Source organism: Vidua chalybeata, chromosome 4, assembly GCF_026979565.1.
Source record: "Vidua chalybeata isolate OUT-0048 chromosome 4, bVidCha1 merged haplotype, whole genome shotgun sequence".
Taxonomy (NCBI): Eukaryota; Metazoa; Chordata; class Aves; order Passeriformes; family Viduidae; genus Vidua; species Vidua chalybeata.
In genome coordinates, this window is record NC_071533.1 from 54,818,341 (window position 1) to 54,842,613 (window position 24,273).

General features: G+C 39.3%; 1 protein-coding gene across 3 annotated transcripts in view; it reads left to right on the top strand.

Annotated features, from left to right (window-relative positions):
- Positions 1-1,059: 1,059 nt before the first annotated feature.
- Positions 1,060-24,273, top strand: part of CCDC149 (coiled-coil domain containing 149) — a 51,834-nt gene continuing 28,620 nt past the window's right edge. For 2 of the 3 annotated variants that reach the window (XM_053940507.1, XM_053940508.1), the window contains exons 1-4: positions 1,060-1,216; positions 9,507-9,668; positions 10,199-10,237; positions 21,342-21,449. In XM_053940507.1, the coding sequence (XP_053796482.1) occupies positions 1,169-1,216; positions 9,507-9,668; positions 10,199-10,237; positions 21,342-21,449 (357 nt within the window). In that variant the 5' untranslated portion in view covers positions 1,060-1,168. Of the gene's footprint in view, positions 1,217-1,550; positions 1,908-9,506; positions 9,669-10,198; positions 10,238-21,341; positions 21,450-24,273 lie in introns of those variants that run through there. The other variant, XM_053940509.1, reaches the window with a different exon arrangement.

Genomic DNA, 24,273 nt, shown 5'->3' on the forward strand with positions numbered 1-24,273 from the left:
TAATATGGAGATAATCACAGGCATTTATTAAAATTTATAATCTTTCATTCAAAGACAGTTCCTGTTGAGTTTAGATATGGCCTATGTTTCTTTCTATATAAGCCATTAATTAAGCACCTGGAACAGAAATGTTTTCAGTGGCAAGGCCAAGGGATGTGAAGTTGTCAAATGGGGCTCTCTAAGCCATTTTAGAGAACAGAAGGACGTTGTGCCTAGACACCAAACCACAAAAAAATCTTAACAATGGGTAAATTGTGGTAAGGTACAAGGCACGCATATTTGATCATGTTGTCTTGTGCTGTTTGTGGTGTTATTTAAAACAAAGAGTACTTGTGGGTTAAACTGCTCAAATACTCCATGCAATTAAGCTTGGACTCTGCCTGGAAAACATAAGTCCTGGGGATACTCGCCGTGTTAGGAGTACAGTAAAGTTCGCACATGATGTGCCTCACGGTAGACCTGGTCCATGGGGATGCTGTACCCATGGGAGCTGCGGAGGGCGTGCCTGGAGCAGAGACATCAGGCAGGGTGAGGAGCGCTGTGTGGGCGCCGTGCTTGGGATTCAGTGATGATGGAAGAGCGTCTGTGCTAACCGGGAAATAAAGAAGCCGGATCAAGTCCTGGGTCAGGATATTTACACCTCCGTGAACTGAGCAACAACGGGGATCTATGCCCATAGCGGGCAGTGTTCCACCATCATGTTTTGAGAAAGTGGTTGCCTTATCCTCCCTTTGTGGTTTACAGTACACACCCAACGCAAGTGTGTACATAATTTTGTTACACATATATATAATACTAAAGCCTCCCTGATGCCTCTCCCCTCATAGACCAGTCCTCACGGAAGTCTGGCTGTCCAGGGCCTGGGATGGCAGCAGTGCCGAGCTGTTATGCAGGAGGCGCACGTAAGGAGAGGAGGACCCTTCTCTGGGACACACACCCCAGACACTCCCGCACAGCACTCGGCAGGTGCCGCTCGGGCCTCACCGCTCTGCCCGCGGCCCGGCCCCGCCGGCAGCTCGGCCGTGCGACGGCGGCGGCCGGTCCCGGCGGCGCTCGGAGGGCAGGGCGGGCCGGCAGAGGTGGCAGGAGTCCCCGCCTCTCCCGCGGCTTGCCCGGCGAAGGCCGGGCCGGGAGGAGCCGCTCACCGGCGCCACGGCCCGCCGGAGCCATGAGCTCCCACCGCAGCGAGAGCGACTGGCAGGGGCTGCTGAGCGAGGTGAGGCGGCGGGGGGGCCGCGGGCCGGGGCGCCGGGCAGCGAGGAAGAGCGGCGGGCGGGCCCGGCTGCTCCTCGCACCTCGGGGAAATGCCGGGGAGAGGGGCACGGCCGCCGGCAGGGCACCCGGCCCGCGGCCGAGCGGGCAGCAGCGGCTGCAGCGGCTGCAGAGCGGAGCGCCGAGCTGAGCCGGTCACGGCTGCGCCGTGTGGCCACGTCTGCCGCTGGCCCTGCCCTGCTCGGGCTGCCGCCGCGGCCCTGCGCTGCTGCGGAGCGCCGCAAGAAGGGCCTGTGAACCTCTCCGTGTAGTAACCGGCCTGGGGCTGCGGAGAGCAGCTTCTAGGCGCTGCTGCTGCTGCTGCTGTGGCTGGTTTGAAACCGACGAGGATTCCCTGAGCTGCGGGGATGGCCGAGGCCTCGGGCCCGGAGGAGCAGCGCAGCGCAGCCCGGCCCGGCTGCGGCACCGGCCTGGGTGACCGGGCTGCCCCTGTGCCGTATGCCTTCCTTGTCTTCTTACTTCACTTGAATCACATATTTACGGGTTTTGAGACCCATGGTGACATTTATACTATGGGAAAAAGAATGTAATTGCAGCGTGCCCACAAGCCTCAACAGGTGGAGGATTTTCCAGTTACATGAATAGAAACTTTATTGCCCACTGCATCCCCATTAAAACATCCACAGCGTTTACAGGTATATGTTTTCATGTAGGGTAAGTTAGCAAGCTCAAACCAACTTGAGGTCAGTATCATTTAAAGGAGTATTATTTAAGACAAGTCTGTTTATTCATCAAACTCATGAAGCAGGCTGGCATGCTTATTTTTACATCGCATTACTGTAAAAATAGTAATTTTATGCTTACAGCTAGCAGATAAAACTTTTGTGCAAATGGCATTGGCCTGGATACTGTCCTACAGTATGATGCACGCAGATGAATTCCCGTGTTTTCAGGAGGGCTTTGCCTCCATTATGTTAACTGAGTGTAAGGCCTTAGGCCCTGACCTGTCAAAAAGATATTTGAGTTTAGGGTGTTGAACCTGTCACTGTTCTTGGTGATTTCAGTGGCAGTTTGTATGGGCCCAGATCTGTGCTAGTACAGTACTTCCAGAATTGGAGACTGTCTGTGAATACAGTACTTCCAAAGACACAAAATAATCCAAGAGAAAGTGAAAAGTGCACTTTTAGTAGCATCTTGGTTGTGCAGTGTTGAATCTGACATCTCATTTATCAAATGGAGTTTTATTTGGAATGGAGGTGATTTCAGATGGGAGGCAAATCACGAGGTGTGTTCAGAGGAAATGTTGCTATTACTTGCTTTAAAATGTAATTTAGAATTATTTTGGAACTTTTCCACTTTTTATATAGTTAAACCTAAAAACTCTATCCTAAAATTGAATACCTACTTAAGTTTAGGGACTTCTTGAATGTAGTAAAGTTTCATGACTGTACTAAGCTACATTCTTGTAGATGCTTAAACATACATATGATTTCTTATTTTCAGGAAAAATTAGAGGCATGGTGATTTATATTCCACCTTTCCTTCCTTCTCTCTGTTTCCACAGCAGGCTTACAGCCTGTTGTTCTGGGTGAAGTCTAGTATGTGCTGTCAAGATACAGGTTTTCCTCTTTTGCCTTCCTCTTCATTTGGCTGTTGTACTTCACTCCATGTGTTTTACCCATTAACTCCAGCATCCTTATGGGTCTTTATGAGAAAGTGGCTCAGACTTCTGAAGTAACTTGTAGTAAGTTTTTTGAATTTGCCATATCTCTCAGTGGTACAGATTTTCTCAAGGCCTCCTAGCTTCAGTGTCTGCTGAGAAATTTTTTTCCCCTGTTCATTTCATAAAAATCTTGAAATGCTTTCAAAATACAAGGTAACACAGGCAAGAAAAGACATGGTAGCTCTAAACAAACACTCTCCCACTGCAGGTGCTAGACAGTTAAAACATAAGATGGGGTTAAAAATCTTGGCGTAAAAGAAGCTGATGAGTTCAGACCTGTGGTCACATATGTTTTCATTTGCATAAGCCAAATCTTCCAGGTTTGAAAGGTAGGAGTAATTGAAATACTTGTCAAAGCAACTGTAACTTTTAAAACTATGGTGCTACAGGTGTTAAGAAGAGTGGTAAGGATGTGTGTTTGGTCCTTATGCACAAACACTTGTACACACAGCAGATTGCCTTTTCATTTTTCATTAGAAAAGAAGAAATTTTTTTGTCAGTTTCAGTCTTTTTCTATATTTACTCTTCTCTTTCCTTTTGACTTTGGTTCCGTTTCAGTGCCTTTTGCTCTGTACCCTTTCACATATCTTTCTCTGTTTTTATTATGCTCACCACTAACTTCTTGCTTGTTCTTTTGCCTCCATATTTATTTATTTTTCCACTTACTTTACAGCCTCATATAACAGGCCTAGTGTGCATCTGGTACTCTGAACAATCTTTGCACCACATGTACCTTGAGCATTCTTTAAACTAACTGAATAGGGTGACGTAGGTAGGAACACTGGGACAAAGCCAACTTAGCAAACACTGAAGAAGCATAAAAGAGTCATTATTTCCATTGAAAATCTCACAAACCGGATGCAGAAAAACTCACTTCAAGAGCAAGAATCCACATTTTACCTGTCCTCTAGCTAAGTTTATGTATTGGTGATGGATGTATAGAGGTGTATATATATATATATATATATATATATATATATACACATTCATATATGAAAGATTAATTACTCTGTTGAGTTACCATGTTATTTTTCTGCTTGGACTCTTGGTTTTCATCTAAAGTTTATGTCACTCAGTGACCCATGTTTAGGGTATTTAAAAGTCAGTGTAAAGTTGTAGGGTGAAGACCTGGTCAATAACTGCTGGTTTGACACAAGAGACTGAGCTGCAGCAAGAACTTTCTTACTGGTGGCCCAAGTCCTCCATAAACCAGTAATCTTCATAAATCTCAAATGTACTGTCCCAAGAGTACATTCCATTCCTCATCCCCATCCCTGGAGTTGTTCAAGGCCAGTTTGAACGGGAGCTTGAGCGACCTGGACTAGTTGAACATGTCCCTGCCCATGGCAGCAGACTTGGAACTAGATGATCTCCACGATCCCTCAGATTTGCCAGCCTCTAAAATTATGTCAATGTCAAAATGCTTCTCTTTCATTTGTCACCTCCCACACATTAGAGTGTTTAGTGTATGCTGTTTACAGCTACTCATTTGTGACTGTGCCTCCTACAGCTAGTTTGAAGAGATGTAATTTCCGTTTAATTTTTCATTCACAAGAGGCTATTTCTTGGTTATTGACTGTGTATGGTCTTCAGCAGCACAGAGGGAGGTGATATGCTTGTCTCTGAGCTCCCTTGCCTAGTAATTTTGGACTTACCAAACTGTTGAGCAGTAGTTCTAGTTGAAATAGCTAGATTTTAACATGAGACATGAGTTCTGAAGGGATACCTAGCCTGCTTGTAATTGGCAGAGCACACCTTTCCCATTGGTTGTACAATTTTTTATGTGGGCAAGAGAGAAGGGAAGGAAAACTGATGAGATTTTCATGTTCATATTATCTCTGTCATGTTTCCTTCTCAAACAAAGCATGAAATGTAATTTGCCAAACCTCTGTGAGGGTACCAACAGGCTTTGGAGCCACTAGTTTAACAGCTTTTCTTAATGTGCACAAATGCAGGGGTTGTAGGGAAGAACAAAGTGGAGCGGATACTCCGAGGTCTCTGGTTGGTTGGGTTGGCATTGTAGTGACTTTGACATTTGCAAAATGCAGTGAAAATGTTGAAAGAGCTGGCATTGTGATTTACTGCACTCCAAAATTCTCTGGAGCTGTGGGAGAGTGCTATGAAGACCTGCATGCTGGACTTTTGGGCAATTAAACAAGTGGTTGCTTTTCATGTTTCAGGTTGGAGTAAGAAATCTGCAGGGATGTTGTGAAACAAACAGAGAAATTAATAATGTTATCTGATGCACAGCATACAAAACTTCTGAGGGCTGGGCCACATCGCACAGTAGTGTTAACTACTAAATTGTGGTATTCCTAAGTGGGTGGTGAAGATGGTGTGGTGTAGTATTGCCATCAAGACAAGACATGGTGTTCTGAGGAGCTGCTTATATCACTTCTATCATCAGTGGATGATACCAGCCTGCTTTGTGTTTCAGCAGCCAGAAGGCAGCCAGTGAAGCAAGAGCTGGGCAGCAGGAAAAGCAGAGTTGATATGGTGGGATAAAACCAAGGTCACTGCATTATTTCAGGTTTTATCAGAGATAAATCACATCAGGAAGTGAGATGGCAAGCAAATGGCCAATAATTGTGCATTTTTCTAGGTCTGAGTGCTTGACTCTTTCAGATAAGGTAACAATTTAATCTGAAGTCAAGGGGAACAACATTATAGAAACGCAATCAACAAACATCCCAAACAGTGAGATTGCAATGCATTTTGGGACCCTTCGGTTTCTACAACAGAATTGTCTCCAAGACTACAGTCAGGAGAAATTTGACGAAACTTAAGGCAGTTTGGTAGCAGCTGGATCTCTTGTTAAAAGAGGGTGAGTAGACTTCATGGTTTCCCAGAGAGCATGGTAGATGATAGGTTTCAAGGCCCAATGTAATGTAGTAGCCCTTCAGTATTTGAGGACACAAGGCCCTTAAGTATCAAGAAGAGACAGAATATGATCACAGTGATTCCAAAGCACAGACTGGAGATAGTATCTCTGCTTCTACTCTCAGAGAATTAGATGTTTCCCATGACATTATTTGTCATTAAATACCAAAATATAGGCTAGTAATTTGTACAAATTAAAAAAAAAAATCTGATAGGAATTCAGTGTGTTTGTTGGTTTAGAAAAAGAAAGTCTAAAACCTTGACTGTGTCCCAGCTTCATCAGATTATTAGACCATGTCTACAGCATCATTAATGAGATCTACCCAGATTTGTGACTAAAAATAGCGATGGACAAATAGTAAGTGTTTGATGTAGAGGGTCACCTTGGAGCAGTTACACTCTCCTGTCAGTCTCTTTTTACTCAATTTCACTAAAGTAGTCATCTGGCTGTAAAGCAGTTCAGGCAGTAATGTAGGATGTCATATATATTCCTTTAATTATGATGTTCTTCATTGTAGCAATTATAATTTACTTTATTGCAGATAACAGCACATTGGTAGATAAAAGCCACTAGACAGATATGAAAAGTTGTACATTGTAACTTTTAGATTGAATGTATAGCAGCTGGTTCTCATTTAACTTTGTTTTTTTAATTAATGGATTATTTTGTACCAATAATTAAAAAGAAACAAAAGATAATATGAATATTTCACAGTAACTGTAGTGCATAACAGAATTCACTTGTTTGTCTCACTGATAAACACCTGAGATGGGGCCTTTCCTTCAGTTGCAGGGGAAGAAGTCTCTGCATGAGTGAATTGCAGAAGCATCTACTGAGTGCTTTTTTTTCAGACTGTGTGAGAAAATTTGCCTTATTGCTTTCATTGCTCCAAAACAACTTGTCACACTCCTATGTTCTTTTTGACAGCATACCAATTTTGTTGCACTTATTTTGTCTATATAAGGGAAATTGCTGATGGGACTCAGTTATTTCCCTGACTAGAACCCATTTCTGGTATACAGCTGTTAGGTCATTTTATAGCCATTATTGCTACATTGTTTTTTAACATTCAGAAAAAAATATATTGAATAACCTCTTTGAGGTCTGTCTTTGTGAAATTTGGTTTTCCTTCAGTAATGGTAATGGCAACTGCAAACATAGCCCTGTTGAATAATCAGATTCTACAGAAATGCTCTGGCTTTTTGTTTCTTGTACCATAAGCCCATGGAAACAAATTATTATGTTATTACTGGTTTTATTCTATTTATTTGGGAAAGTCAATATTTGTAAAAGGCAAAAATTACTTCAAAAAGTCTTTTATGTGGTCATTTTTGTAGTAAAATCCAAACAGTACATTGAGGAGAGATGCCAATATCATCAGTATTTTGTTCATCTAGTTAAAACAGATTTTAAACAAGGAGGTCATCTTTATTCCTTTTCATTCAGACTCTGAATATTACTGTCCCCACAATCTGTTTATGGTTCATTATCCTCAGGCTAATAGGTAGTGAAGAATTCCCCAGCCCCTGCCGGTGCTGCTGTAAAAGGTGAAGCTTTCTCGTATGCTCTGTGTCCTTTGTAGAGGGCTGTGACTCATGGCAGAAGCAAGATTTGTTTGCTGCTAGGTCTATATTTCCTCCTGGGTAAGTACTGGGTTTTACAGCCTAATCCACATGCTCTGGTTCACTCCTGACTCTCATACATGGTTTCATCCAGCAGCACTTGAGGCAAGGCTTGCAGGCACCTGCAGTACTGTGGGTGTATAAGGCAAGATGTTTGGCTTCTTTCCACTCACATTGTGTGCATGGTATAGGGTGCTCCACTCCACACAGGTGTTGGCTGGATGGGCCAGCTTCATTCTTCATGGGATTCTTCCTGGTAAAGGAGCAGGACAGGCTACTTGGTTCAGGGATTAGGCTGTTGGGTTAGGGTTTTTTTAAGTGATTTTGAGGTTTGCTTTTACTCATTTTTATTTGCAACTACTCTATCAGACTGTTAATATTTAAAAACAATATAGCAAAGGCTTGATTTACAATTAGACTTAGACAGGGGATGAAACGGGGGAAAAAGAAGAGAGATTGACAAATATTTCACTGTAAGGGAAAGAATTACTTTATCAAATTTGAAGCAGTTTACTATAATCACTTACTGACAATGTTAAAGTTTAGCTTCTCATACCTTTCAGTTCTTTATCAGGGGATTTGACATTTGTGTAAGGTATCAGTAAGGACATAAGTACATAGGTACACTTGCCTTTGTTGATGCCAAGGCATCATAATCCAGAAAATTTATGGCAGGATTTCAACTTCAGTATTGCCAGAAATAAAATTAATCCAAGGTGGAAGTGTCCTTTTTGAGAGTTCAAATCCTTCTTGGAACTGCTTTTCCCATTTCCTTCCCACTTTTTTTGCAACTAAGCATTTACCATTTTTGGAAAAGGTTGTCTGTACTAATATACCAAACTTACTTTTTCCTTTCTCATTGACTTCAAATTGAGGTTAACAAAGTTAATTCCAAGCAAGTAGTACATACAAAGAATGATTTTTGTCCCAAAGAACAGCACTGACTTGAACAGCATGGAAATGCTGATGTTGTTGCTTTATGCAAGAGCCCATAATGACAAAGTATTCTTGTCAGAGGATATAATGAAACTGTAAATTGTTTTCATGACTGCTATGGTATTTGGTCTCTTGCAGATCACATTCAGAAAGTATTTAGAGCCACATCATATGTCAGTAACATCAGAAATAGAAATACATACTTTAGCATGAGCAGTGTCAAGTGATGGGTAATAAGAATCTGCTGATCGAACATCATGTTAAGTAAAAGTTACCTGAAAGTTCTGTTAGGTAATATTGAGGATGACATACATGTTACTCTTCCTTTCAATGTGAAAAGGCAATGAAGCAGATCAGACTAATGCAGAACAGCTAAGATTTGCAAGTTCTGCTTTGCTTAGTGCATGACCACTTCACATGAGAAGTGATGGCTGCAGAGGAAGGCTCATCTCTGCTTTTCCTCCCCTTTTAGGTGTTTGCAGCATTCCAGCATTATTTCCCATTTTTTTTGCCTCAAATAAGTATATGCCTAGTATCACAGCATAATTAAGTTTCTTTTATTTGTGGCATTAGGGCATCACACTGTAATTGTTTCACAGTCAAGGTATATTTTGGTTATCATTCCTGCAGGCCCTTCTGCTGTAACATAGTCCCATTTCAGTGTCCAGTTGGGAGGCTGAGCCCAGAGTACGTTGCTGGTAGTGGGGAGAAGGACAGCAGTGGGAAGTGAAGCAGGAACGATTGGTTGCTACCTGGGAGCTAGATATTGTGAACACATGTAGAAAAAGGACTTTGCAAATGCTTCTTCCTTCTAGCAGCCTTGTCAGGGCTTCTGGGCAAATTGCAAGGTTCCTCATACTACTGCATATAAAGAAAAGAATGAGAAACTCAATTTGGTAAATTTTTCTAAGTCACAGTGGTCAGGTGAACATGTAGCCTTACAGATGGATTTCAAGCTTTCCATATGAGATATCTTCCCCATGATTGTCATTAATAAGTTAAGACAACTTGTGGCAGACTTTGATCTTGTGCAGTCTTCCAACTTTTCATAGAAGAACTTGAGCCTCTTGTATTCAGTACTGGCTTGGGTAGAAATGGCTTGTTACATGTATGGGTTTTTTCTCTTCTGCAGTATCTGGTATGCAAAAGGAAACTTGAAAGTAAAAAGGAGGCATTGCTCATCCTTTCCAAAGAGCTGGACACCTGTCAGCAAGAAAGAGACCAGTACAAACTTATGGCCAACCAGCTGCGGGAACGACACCAGTCTCTGAAAAAGAAGTATCGGGAGCTGATTGTAGGTTGTTCTTTATGAAGACTGTATAACTGGGGGACAAAGGTGAACCTCAAAAAAAATTGGAAAGAAGTCCATAGTGGCTGCTGTAAAAATGGTTAGGTACTTGTTTGCTGTAGTCCTGCAGTTGCACAGCCCTGATAATATTATTACTCATTTGTTCTGCAGTGATGAGGCAGTGCTTGTTATATACGACACAGAAATGCAGTGCATCTCTGAGGAAATTAGTTTCAGTGATAATTCCATTTAAAAACTGACTGTGGTATTAGTATTCCACAGCAACTTAATGTACCAGTATGAAAATTAATGCAACAGAAATTTGTAATGAACTGCTGTTCTAGAAATGTAAACAAATCTTCAACTTTAGAAATTTTTTAATGTTCAAGTTAGAATTACTGGTATTAATCAGCAGTATTTAAAAAAATTGATAGCATTTTAGTTAAAATACATGTTCTACAATTAGATTCACAGAATTAATATAGTTTCTGGTTTCATAAATAAGCTGCCAATAAAATATATCTGTTTATTTGTAGGATGGGGATCCATCACTTCCACCTGAAAAGAGGAAACAGGTAGGAATTTTTTTTCAACTGATGTTATTTATCTGCTACAAAAGTACTTTGCGAAAGAATAAAAATATTAATTAAGAGATCTGGTAAAAAAAGCAAACATTTCTGAATATTGAAAAGCTCAGTCTTTAAATTGTGAAATTTTGCTTTTGTCTACACATCTCACTGTGAAATACCTGAACTATAGAATATATGGCTATTGCTTTTGTGTCCACCTGAGACTGAAATTGGTCAGTGTACAGAGACTTGAGGTCATTCTCCTTTTTGTTCATTCTTCCATGTTGAGTCCTAAAATGTATTTGTGACAGGACTTCTCATACTTAAAAGTAAGCTGGGAATGCATTGTCTGCTTTCCATAATTGTTAATTTATTGTTGTGAGGGCTGTTTTCCATTAATTATTCTCCCAGGCCACTTGACTATGAGTTATAAATGGTAAAACAATGATAATTGCATTTTATGGTTCCCCTGAAAAACTTTTTGCCTGCTTGCATGCATTTTTGTTCCTGGATATCCACAGTGTGTCCCTGTTGTGGAATGCTGGTTGTCACATCTTAAATTTTATCTTAATTTTTAGAGAAAAATGGCACCAAAACTCAATGTGTGAAGCAGGGAGATGAGAACAACCCAAAAGAGCAAAACTGTTCTGTAATTGCTAGTTTTGGAAGTCTTTTAACTATGTTTAAAACATGGTTATTACATTCTGTTAATGGATCAGAAGTTTTACTCATCATCCTTTCCCTGATAGTTTGCATGTAGTTCTTGCTATTTGCTTAAAATTTTATGGCTTAGGGTTTTGGTTGCTTTAAACTAAACTTCCAGAGGCAATATAATTACTCCTTCAGGCACTTATACAAATAGCTGCCAAGAAGTCAGTGGCTTAGTGTAGAATCATTTAACTTCCTCATTATTTAGCATAATTTATTTGCAGTTCTGTTATTTCAACAGAATTCTAATAAAACTTTATGACAGATACAAGTTTGTGCATTCTGAGTGTTGCTGAGGAATATCCAGTTGAAAGAAAAAACCAAAGCAGTGTATGGATCATTACAGAGGATGATCTGTAGGATCAGAGTAGGAAGGGGGATTTGCCATCCCATAGCTCTTCTAATTAATCTTTCATCTTTCAAAACAAATAAAACTGGCAGTTGTTTCTAAAATACTAGCCAAAATCAGTCTAAATTCAGAAGCTGTGATTGTATTAAGTTTTAGCAATTTGTCTTACCAGGGCAAGTGCCTCAAAAACCTTTAATAATTTACCTAGGAGTCATTTTTTTTTCCTGAGGAAATTATGTATTCATGTTAGGTAGCAGTAAAAGAAAGAAAATGGGGTCATTGATAGGTTCCCCCCTAGAACGATGTATATGTTAGGTTGTACAGTAGTAGACTGTTAGTGTACTTCTTGAGTTTTTATTTTCATGAGAAATGTGTCTGTAGCATACAAGGTGGATAACCTAGAGTAGTTAGTGCAACCTTTCTGAAGAAGAGTATAGTTTCGCTTTGAGAAATGCATCAGAGAATAATAAAAGAAAGTTATGAATATTTTTCCATTATTACCATAGCTACATTTCTTAGCATTTTCTCACCTAAGAAAGAGTGAAGTTCTCTCTCCTTTTTGTGCTTCTTCCATTTCCTTTTTTCCTGGAACCCTAGATGCATGCTGAGAGAAGTTTGTGACCTCAGTTGCTTTATGAAAGGAGACCCTGGTCCTCCAATGAATTCTACACAACACAAAAGTGCATACTGTTTTCATGGTCAGAAATAAGATGAAAACACGATATACTTAACAGTTTGCTATGTGTTGCATTGGTTTGCCACAACTGAGAAATTACTGCTAATTATTGAAATTCCAGTCTAGAACCTTAAATGTAATAGGTGGGTTGGAATTACTACTGTCTTCTCCTTCTTGTCTTCATTTTTCCCCTTTATTATCAATTATGTTTGGTGACTGCTTAAAATGTCATGTTTTCCACCATGCCTTCTCATCCTGCTTTCCAGCACAGAATTCTCATAGTTTTTATGGAAATATAATGTAACCAGGCATTTTCTGTCAGCAAACAGCTAAGTAAAAATCTGGTTTTGTAAAATTGTTACTTAAAGGTATCTTAACATGCAGTGCTCTGTAGTGTTTTCCCTCTCAAAGCTGTGTTTGCATCTCAGATCTTTTCCAAACTAAACAATTCTATGATACTATGATGATTTTATCCAAGGAGTGACCTGTGTGTATCACCTTCTGCCAAACAGCAGAAGCAGAAAGTGAGAAACGGTGCTACAGAAATCTCTATTTCTACTGTAGATGTTTCACCATTAGTGTTGTTCACAGCTTGTGAGCTGTCTGCGCTTTCCTGGCCCTTCATGCCTATGCGGTTGAAGGTAGTTTTATAATGTCTTACAGTGTCAGGTGTAGAGTAATTTTTGGATAAGTAATGGAGGGGCAAAATGTTTCAGGACAATAGGAATTAGGAAGAGCATGTTTTATGTTAAAATTCATGCAGACATATTTGTAATGGTTTAATCCCAGCCAGCAGCCAAGGCCCACACAGACCCTCACTCACTGCCTCACCAAGGCGATCATAGAGAGAATCAGAAGGGCAAAAGCTATGGAATTTGTGGGTTGAGATAAAGATAGTTTTATGGGAAAAATAAAAGCTGCTCATACAAGCAAAGCAAATCAAAGTAAGGAATTAATTCATGACTTCCATGGGCAGGCATGCTGTTCACCCATCCCTGGGAGAGCAGGCCCTTTCAAGCATAATGGTGAATTGGGAAGACAAATGGCATCACTCCAACCCCCACCCCTTCCTCTTTCTTCCCCACATTTTATATATGGAGCATGATGTCACATGGTCTAGAATATGCTTGGTCAGTTTGGGTCACCTGTCCTGGCTTTGTCTCTTCCCAACCTCCTATGTACCCCCAACTTCCTTGCCAGCACAGCAGTACAAAAAGTATAAAAGGCCTTGGCTCCGTGTAAATTCTGCTCAGCGAGAACAAAAACATCTCCATATTATCAGCCCTGTGTTCAGCTCAAATCTAAAGTGTAGCCCCGTATCAGCAACTGTGAAGAAAATTAACTCTACCCCAGCTGAAACCAGCACAATGGTAAACAATAGACACTCCCCTTTTTGAAAGACGTGTTAAAATATTTCTCTGTATTCATAGCCTCTGCTGAGCATCCTATATAAATAGAAATTCTGCTGTTCTACAGTTCTGCAATGATACGTATTTATATGCATTAACTGTGATACAGGACATTTTAATAGAAGTTTACTAGCTATCTGTTGGCCAGTGTTGCTGCACTGGGAAACTTTAAAAAACACAGATTGGATTTCTAGCTTAATATATACTGCCTGTTATTTTCATCTACGTTGCTTAAATTTTCAGTATAGCTTCAGTTTGGGAGAAGCTTTGCCATTAAAATAACAAATCAATGAATCCTTTGACCTTCTATATGAAATGGATATTCTTTTAATACAAATGAGATCCTTTGAATAAACAACCATGAAGTAAAATGCATGCTTAGGAAAACAACTGTTCTGGGCCACAGTCCTAAAAATGCTTTCCTTAATTTGATCTCAGTGAGACCACTCAGTTGGAGATAGTGGGTTTGCACTGGGGCTCTGTGCGAAAAATAAAGCTGCAATGCGTATGTCACTGGGAAGGTCTTAGATTTGTATTTTAAATGTATAAGAAATCAAATTAAATGGAACTGAATACCACAAGATCACAGAAGAGTTGAAGTGGGAAGACAGCTCATGAGGTCAACTAGTCCAATCTTCTTGCTCAAACATGACCACGTAGAGCAGGTTGCCCATTTTCAGTATGGTTTTGATTCTCTGTGACTCCACAGCCTCTCTGGGCAACCTGTTCCAGTATTTGAGTACTCTCACAGAAAAAAGGATGAGGAGGCAAGACCCTTCCTCACCTTTTTGCAATCCTTTCTAAGGAGCCTGTATCCCTTCATTGCAGCACTCCGGCTGTGTGAGCTCTCCCACCTATTCTACATGATCCTAGAGTTTGTAACTCTGTAACTGCCCACAGTCTTCAAACTCCTCCTGTTTATTCCCCCTGCTACATGTGTTAAGAGACCTTGGAGGGGTATCTAGTGTGCTGGTTCTGTGGTACAGGCTTACAGCTTTCCTACAAGGCTGTTCTATGGTAGTCTCCTTCTGTACAGAATCACAGAATAATGAGGTTGGAAGAGACCTCTAAAATCATCAAGTCCAACCTATGCCCTAACACCTCAACTAGATTATAGAACCAAGTGCCATGTCCAGTCTTTTTTTAAACACATCCAGAGATGGTGATTCTACCACCTCCCTGGGAAGACAATTCTAGTACTTTATTATTCTTTCTGTGAAAATTTTTTTCCTAATATCCAACCTGTACCTTCCCTGACATAGCTTGAGACTCTGTCCTCTTGTTCTGTCAGTTGCATGCCTGTGGTCAAAGGAATTACACTTCAGCTCAGTTGCTTTGTGCATTGCTAAGTCCTTTCTCTTCCCATCATCCTAGACTCTTGGCATGCCTACCCTATCCTAAGCTTCCTTATTCCCTCCCACATAATTTCAAGAGTAAAGCTCTCGTTTTGAAGTTCTCCAGCCTACTGCCAAAGATACTTTTGCCTCATGTGGATCCTGTGTCTCCCAGGCAGCTGCTGAGCCTTAGAGAGGATCCCATGGTCACAGAAGCGTCTTTGAGGCTCCCAGTACTGAGTCCCATAATGTAATGATGACATATTCCTACTACAGAACACAGCTTGATGGTTAATCTTCCTACCAGCCAAAAAGGCCCACCAGAGAACCTGAATGTCACGGCCCTTAATGCTGTTACAGTTATCCGTAGATATCCTAAGGTGATTCATTCAAACCAAGATTCTGACTGCTGCAAGGGCCGTTGGTATCACAGTGGCATGGTACCCACTCACTGAGATGTTTGTCAGCTTGTCTCCTGCTAATGAGTATGTCTGTGGGCATGACTTTTTTTGGGCAGGCATAACATCAGAAAGACCAGAGGTTCCAGACAGGATTATGCTGTGACATACCACAAATGGACTTATTTTGATCCATTTCACTTCTGGCTTCTAGCTCAATGTTCTTGGCTATCACAATTCACTTCTGAAACAAACTTCAGGGATTACCTTATGACTGTTCATGACATGATCATAAATAATTATTAATGTGGCTATTTCTTGTAAATTAATGAATTCAGTAAGTTTTTCTAGCCTTGTGTTAAGGTCCAAAGGCTGCATTCAGAGTCCTATGAGATAAAATCTGTGGATAAAATATACTATGGGGTAAGGAATAATTTTGTATTTATCTCACAGTGGTGCTGTGAAGATTAATGTGATTTCCTCCTTTCTACAAAGGGTTTGAAGATGAAAAACATTATGCATGTGCTGAATGTGGACCAGTGCACTTTGCTTTGGTTTTTAGGTGCACATGTTTGACTCCCATAGCATGAGGTAGCAGTTGGAAAACAGTGACATTGTCCTTGCAACACGTAGAAAGCAATATTCCCGTGAATTTCAAAATGTGCCGGCTCCAAGAATGTAGCCAGTAGACAGATTTTTCTTTCTGGACACTGAAATCTTCTATTCCATTGGTCAGAGCAGGTGGTAGTATGTAAAACCTAGAACTTGTTAGCCACACTAGGAGTCATGCTTTGTTAAATTACACCATTGTTTCTTCAACAAATAGGTTTTGCACTAACACAGAATTATAGAATCATTTAGATTACAAAAGATCTCTAAGATCATCGAGTCCAACCATTAACCTAATGATGCCAAGTGAAGTCTAGGAGAGGAGAAATGCTCATTTAATAGATGTGATAGTCCCTCAGGCCTGATGTGTACAACAACTTCTTGTCTGGTTGCTGTGTCTTACCTTAATGGAATAGAGAGACATTTGTGCACACCTCTGCACCTGAGTACTTTCAATAAATATTCTGTCGATTAATTACAACACTCAAAATGTTTAAGGGATTTTGATTATTTTTGTGCATTATCTCAAAGTTTAAGATATCTTTAGGAATTCAAAATATTTAGGAGCAGATTTTCTTCTTGTCTTGTTCTATGTCAGGTGACTGCTTGACGAAGCTTTAATTTTTGGTGTTGTTTTTCAGTGTGAAAATATGACCCATATTAAATGTATTTTCGTTTGTATACCCAGGATATGTAATTTTAAAAGTCTTCTCTGGTTTTTCATCTTAAAGAGAAAAATGCAATAATTTTGGGATTTTATTGCAAGGAAACTAGTGCTAAGGGCAGTCATCAGTTCCCATATCTTGGAGTGAACAGTGGTATCTGGTAAGTAAAACAGGTTTTCCTGTATTAATTCAGCCATTGCAGTCAAATGAATTCATTAGAGGAGAAACTGCACTTAAATTTGTGATCAGTCACACCCATCAAGTGTGCTGAATGTTTCATCAAACGTTTTTCTGTCAGGCCTATAATTCAGTGTTCTTCTTTGTTTGAAGGTGTGGCTGGAGCAAACATAAAAGACTGTAAATTGCAATGTAGAAATGTTTGTATTTAAAAATACTTCTAAACTGTAAAGGTATGTTGGAAGTTTCCCCCTCTTCCCCCGTGCCATATTACTTTTTCAGGGAGAACCCTGAAGGCAAAAAGTTACTTTTTTTTTCCCCTTTTTTAAGTGTTGGATAAGATTTATGTGCAAAAGAATGGAGAGCTGTGTTAAAGACTGTTATTATCCATCATGTTTTAAGTGCTGTGAAGAAAAGTAACGCTGTGTGTATGTGTAGCTAGATTTGCAAAATGATTAAAGGAGACAAACCCCAGTGTAGTACATAATGCCAGGGATGACTATTTGGAGTTACTGGTTTTTTCTCATCAGGCCATTGGTCACTAGTGAGCAAAGATCTGTTGCTGCCTGACAGATATTTACTGGCTTATGTCAATAAGTATTTATGGATATTTTTGTCGGTATTTTTTTGATGCTCATCTGTAGCTAAAAGTGAAGTTCTTTTCCACCTTTTGTCCCAAAAAAATGTTCTTGCAAATTTTAACAAAGCCTAAGTGGAAAAGGAGGAGGTCTGTGATCCCATCCCACTGCATCTTTGACTCTCCAGTCTGTTTTGATATATCATGCTTTTTTTCCTTTATGTAATAAAGGTACGCACTTCCCACTTGGCACTCTCTGAGCCTTCTTTTTCTCCTTTCTCCTTAGCTTCTGATGGGATTGTTGGCTGTGGTTGCACTTGCATTTGGTCAGAGGAAAAAGGAATATGGGGACAATGTATTATGTCTAGCACTGCAGTGAGGGTTTAGACAGTGCTCAAATCGTGCTCCACTGAGAAGGTGGTTGAGCACTTGAACAGGCTTCCCTGGGAAGTGGCTGCAGCACCCAGCCTGCCAGAGTTCTGGCTGCATCTGGCCAACACTTAAGTATGTGGCTTCCTTCTGGGGCAGTCCTGTGAGGCAGAGGCAGTTGGACTTGATGATCTTTATGAATCCCTTCCAGCTATTCTTGAGTCTATGATACATGAAGCTTTCCATAACAGATGCATCTAAAACAAATAGCTTGTTGTGCTGCAGAGGCTCCAGAGAACCTGCCAGAAATGGAATGTGGCTAGAGCTCTGGAAGCTTGTCTGATACTGGCCACCTACAGAGACAGCGCTGAAGCAATACTTGTTATTTTGTATTAGAAACAGCTGCATTAAGAAGAGGGTAGGAGAAACAGTTTCCACTGCTGTGGGTTGTTGCAGAGGGAAGACGAGGAGGCAGGAGAAAGGTACCTCTGCATCTTTCCGTCCTTTATTCATGGCTCAGAAACCTCTCTTCATCAGTACTTTACAGTTAGTTTTGTGTAATATGAGTGAAAGAAGTAAAATCTTTTAACAGTTTCAGGAGTCTTTTAAAGGCTTCACCTAAAATCAAAAGAAACTCTCGAAGAAATTGCCTTTAGAGAAGCTGAATTTGGCTAATTTACAGGGAGTTCTGTGTTGCATGGGTAAATGATAAGAGCTTTATTGTCTGTTGAAGTAACTAATGTTGGATTTCTGAGCAAATTCTGTGTTTGTTCTATGAATATTGAAAAGAAGTTGCCAAATGGAAAAATGAATTGCCATTGCCTTTCCATAGATTTCTCCCCTTTCCTCAAAAAATATGTTCTTGTAGGTTCACTAAGGCAGTCCTCCATTGTTAGTTTTATCATCTTTCAAGCATATGGTATGTTTTCTTATATATGCCAAAGAAATGGTACCAAGTCCAGTGTCAATCCATATATCATCTTGGCTGGCTGTCTTTAAGCCTAATAGAGCACTTTGGAAAATCAAATGTTTCTTCATCTATCCATATTTAACCAAGAGCTTTAATGAGGTCTTGCCAAAACCTTTGAAACTCGTAACAGTCTGAATTATACATTGTATGGAACCTCTAAGCCAGGGAAATGAGTAATTGCTGGAGACTACTTCTGTGACATAGCTTGGTTGTTTCAGTTTAATAGAAGTACAATACAAGGCTTGCAGGAAGGAGCAAATCTATACTTAGCTCATTGTAATGCTCTTGGCATGGTCAAACAAAGCTGGTTTATTTTGGTGTCTAAAATTCTTTGTTTCCAGTTTCTTCTAAAACCTCTGTCGTGAGTATAAAGCTTTTTGTCACATTAAGTCATTTATATGACTGACAGATAAAATCCAGCATAGAATTGCAACCCCAGAGAAATGGTTTTAAAGGAAATAAATCTGAGCAGGAAGATTTAGTATAGGCATGGTAATGCCTTTCCTGCCATTACTGTGAGCCAGGTTTTAACTACAGACTGCTGAAATCCTGGTGTTACAGTTGTAAACACTTATTAGTGAGATTGAGTTCTTTCCAGGTGTTGAAATTACATGTGCTATTGCAGTGTTAAGAGTTGTGCCAATTCATCATAAAAAGGAGCTGTATGTATAGAGGTGTTTCAGAGAGATTTGTGCGAATCATATTCCTTTTAACTAACACAGGCTTTATTGACAGTCAGCTTTGTTTAAAAAAAAAATTAAAAATGCATCTAAGCAGTAGCTATAGATACTTCAGTTTAAATACAATTTCCTGCAAATGTGGGTTCTTAGTTTTCTTTCTTTTCAGTGGCCATTAAGAAGTACTTCTCAAAACCATTGATTGAATGTTTTCTTCTGAAGCTCCTTAATTCATTTGTCCTGTGAATGACTATTATACTATTTGTTTAAGAGATAGGAACAAGATTTTGCATTGCTTGAATGGTTGTTGTTTTGAAAATAAAATTAAATTTATTAATTTTAGATTTATTAAAGTAATTAATAAATTAAATTTATTTATTTTAGTCCTGTATTGGCTGTAAATTGGCTCTTTATAGGGGTTCTTTTGCTATTACACTCTTCCCCCAAATTATTTATTGCAGTCCTCAGGTTTGTCAGTAGTTTAAAAAATACTTTAATGCTTTTTACCTGACTTTCTCCTGAACTTTTGGTCTCAAAGCATCAGAAATACAGAAGCTGTAGCAGTGACTTAGGCTTCTCGTTCATCAAGTAGGGTGTTGTCAGTTTCTTGAGTTATTTTTCCTTTTTAAAAGTTTGAAGCTATTACTAATTTAGACCAATTGGAATTTGGAGTTATCTTCTTCAATAGTATAGTACAAAAGTTCTACTTGATGGTAGCTTAATAGTCTAATCCTGTAAATGGTCGTATACATGCATAGCTATGTTCATGTTACTATTCACATTCATACATTCCTCTTAATCGTTCTCTTAAATGTAAAGCAGGACATGTAGAAATAGTAGTTGTTAGTGAACAAGGAGCAAGATTGCAGTAATGGCTATTAGATACCTTGTTGATTTGAGAGTGTATGGGTTGTAAAGATAAAATTCACAAAAACGTCCTATTAGACTCATGGGGTAGTAGAATCACTGGGTAAAAGAGTCAGATTGAAAAAGAGATTTGTCAGAATAGAGAAATGGGGGAGTTGAATGAGAAGCACAGCAGGTAGGGAATCTAAAACTAAACCTAAGATACCAAGAGAGAACTAGGAACAGTCACTTGATGAATTACAGTCATTTAATGCATTGGCCTCTAATCCAGGGAGTAGTGTAAGCGTGGCTCAGAGATACTGACTCATGAGGCTTAAATAAGTCATACTTAGAAGATCAAAAATTCTTTTGAAATTTCTTTTCATACTCTTAAGATTTATGGCAATGGATGACACTCCAAACTGTCCATAGGCAATGTCTTGAAAGGTTGCATCTTAGCCACTATGATTCTAACTTCCTTGGAAAAGCTGTCATTGGTAGGTTTTTCCTGTGTTGAGTCAATGTTTGTGTATTCATGAGACATTTTTAGGGTAAAAATGGAATAAATTTACCTTTAGTATTTGTTCATTTTCAGATAGCATATATGGGAAAAGAGCAGATTGCACTTATTTTTTGGTTAGTGATCAAACTGATGTAATTAAATTGTAAGATCATAAACCAGACTGCTTGCCCTGCTAACTTAGTAGGTTAATGTGAATGACTGCTTTTAACTTGGACTGTTGGGTGGGGAGTAGAATGGAACTCCAGCTTTCACCTCTGTTTTTCCAGAATCTAGGTGATACCTAACAACAAAAATCAGGTCATATTTGAAGTTTTGCAATAGTAGATATCCATGGTATAGCTCCATACAGGGGCAAGGACTTTGGCTGACAGCTTCTTTACTGGCTGGAAATCTGCTCTAGACGCTATTAAGGGCTTTCATTGTATCATAATTCTTTCTCAGCTGTGCCTTTTGTCTAATTATATGCAAGTTTAAACTATTATTTTGGCAGCTTTGTATAAATATTGTCAAAGTATTTTGAATTTCCAGCCACGATACTGGAAGTAGCTTAGATGTTCTCACTTTGTCTCATTTGGGGTTTGTGTGCTGTTCTGGGAGTCTGTATGCACTCATGCTGTATGTATTTTCTACTATGTAGAAAGATAAAGGAACCCAGGTGACTTTTCTTGTTATCTCTCTAATGAAGCATGAAGTCTGGGTACCACCAACAATAAAAGTAAAGATTGTTGGTGGATAAGGAGTAATTCAAGGGTTTCTTTTCAAGCACTACTTGCACTTCTCTCCACAGACACTGACTTCTGACTGATATTTACTCATTTTCTAGGCAAATCTTGCTCAACTACTGAGTGAGGCTCAAGATCGAAATAAACATCTTGGAGAAGAGATTGGAGAGCTTCAGCAGAGACTGGGAGAAGTACAAGGGGACAATAAGGTATTACCAACTGCCAGTAAATGTCATGGAATGTGTAAACTGGGCTAGAGTTTTGCATTTACTTCTTAGGAAAACAAAATAATGGGTTACAGAATTTCTAGAATACTTTAATTATAAAAGTGCTTAGAACAGTGAAACTACAGAAGCTATAAAGGATACCATTAAGTGCATCTTATGTATTTTTATATGGTGCTTTTTCTCTGTTGTCCTTAACTATGTATTTTGTATTTAGCCTTGCTTTAATGCTCTCAGACTTTCTATGTTCCTTTCTTTTTTTTAAAAAAACCCATATTTTATTACTGGTCTTTCCTCTTACAAATAAGTACAGATAAGAATGTGTTCTACATGTGATAATTTCCAGGTTTTTGTACTGAACAGAAAAAATTTAGTAGATGCTGGAGGAGCATAATTTTTCCCTTAAAAAAATGTGGAGTGGTTGATCAGAAACGTGTATAGTGAGCTTTCTATTAAGCCCTCATCCCATTATCCTTACATAACCAATTTATTTCATTGCTAAATTTAGCAAGTTATATGGAACATTACTCAAAATCTGCCATTTGGTATTAATCAAACTCCTGTTGTCTCCATTAATTGAAATATTTAAACTCAAGCCAAATGTGTGTAACATTCACAGCTGGAGCTTTATGCAAAAGTACATTCAGAGATCAAACTAGTGAGAGTGAGAGGTTGAATTGGAGAGTCAAGGTGGTTAGCAAAGTAAAAAATTGAAACAAATAATGATAACTTCCCTCCCTCAATTACAGTTTTAAAATTATAGCATTTTAAAATTTGAATAAAAATGACATGGCTTTTAATTATTCAGATGGGGTTTGTCTTTTTCCATTTAAGTTTATTTTATTTATTTTCTTTTAAACATAAATATATTGTGATAATGCAAGTTTTTTCACTGTTTGTCACAAAGACCTCCCTTCAAGGTGTTCATAGAGCTGGGAAAGGTTCAAGCGAAACCTGAATTTATAGTATGCGTGGCATTCAGCATAACTTGCTCAACTCTTCAAAGACCAGCTTTCCCACTGTTTATTTTCATTTGTATGTTACTGCTTGAACTGTATTACAGTGTAGAAGTCAGTGCCTTTCCAGTACCAATATTATGCCACACAGCCTTTCCCAAGCCAGTCCTGAAGAGATAGCAAGGGTTTGTAAGTACAAACAGAAAACAAAGGTAGGAAAACTACAACACATTTAAATATCAAGGTTATGTACCTATTGTAGTTCCTTATGACAATACATGATCTTGGTAACACAGAACCTACTTCTTTGTGTCTGAAATGGCACTGTTTAGGTTCAGCTTTGTGGGTTAACATGGTATTAGCTAGTTATCTTCATGACATCTGTATTCTCAGCTTGAATTTAAATTCATGATCCTCAAAATGAGTGGAAAAGTACAAAAGGAGTTATTCTGCCCAGTGTGCCTTTCTCTGAAAGGTGCAAAATAGTGCATCACTAAATACAGAGTGGGAGGAAAGAGCTGCATCAGACACGGATTAATTTAGACTAGGATTTTCATTTTTGGAATACATTCTTCACTCTCCGAGTAAATGAGAAACAGAGCTTATTTTAGAGTCAGGTTGCTGGTTTTCAAAGTGCCTAAAAAAGCATTGCCATCTCTCTGAGGGATTTAACACTCTCCTCCTGTGTCAGATTTCTCTCCCTACAAGCTTCAGTGATAAAATTCTAGGCTTGTTCACAAAGCCATTCTCTTCTGCTCATCAGTTCTTCTGTACTGGCAGCTGGGCTACCTCAGGCACTGTAGTCCACATAATGCATGGTATATACAAGAACAACAAAAAAAAAACCTATCATAATTTGCTTGTTCTTACATTTTTTCCCTTCATTCTTCTCACTGCTTTTTCCAAAGTGAGGGAGGGCATCCTGCCCAGCTGGTCTACGTCAGCCTTACTTCTGGCAAGAGACGAACAAACAGCTGCTTTTGCAGCAAGGGAAGCTGCTTATGGATGAACAATTCTGCCTATGTCTGAGCAGGGGTGACTCATGCAGGCTTTGTCACTGAGTGGCAAGGGCTTTGCAGGACTAAAAAAGAAAAAAAAAACTCTTTAAATATCACACATTAGTTCTATTGATAAAGAAATGTTTTGATGGCTTGGCTTGTTTTGCACCACTTTAATGTTTGCTACAAGTAGGATACAGTCACTTGGATTAGCAAGAAAACCTTGAACTGGAGATATTTTACTTGTTGAAATCATGTTAAACACGTCATCAGGCAGTAACAAATTACTTGCATTTGGTTTAACTGGAGTAATTTTTTCCTCTCATTTCAAGTAGAATTTTGTTGGCACAAATAATAAAACTTGTTCAGACAGTCTCTGGAAGGATTTGTTGCTGCAGTTTGAAAAATACAGCAGTAGTTAGACTGCGCCATTCCAGTGACAGATATCTAAGGCTATTTATTTTTATGATTGATCACAATCTCACAAGTTCTGACACATGAAAACTCTTCTATCTTTATGGTAGTTATTTGTAAATATTTTTCCTTCCTCATGTTTTGGCAGCAATGCTTGGAAACAATTACTAAAACATAGAAGAAGATAGTTAAAATATCTAATTCTCTCACGTGAAAGGGTAAAAATGGAAAGCTTAAGAGAAATTGGAGACTTCTGCAAGACAAGATGACTCAGTTGCCTTTACCTGAACCCCTACCCACGCAAAGAATTGCTTTTGTTAGCTGCCAAGAGCAGTGCCGAGCGAGAGGAAGGTGCATGGGGAACAATGGCTGCGGTGTTACTGACAGTTCCTTATTGCCAGGCAGACAGTCATTCATGCAGCAGCAGGGAGGTGTTAAATG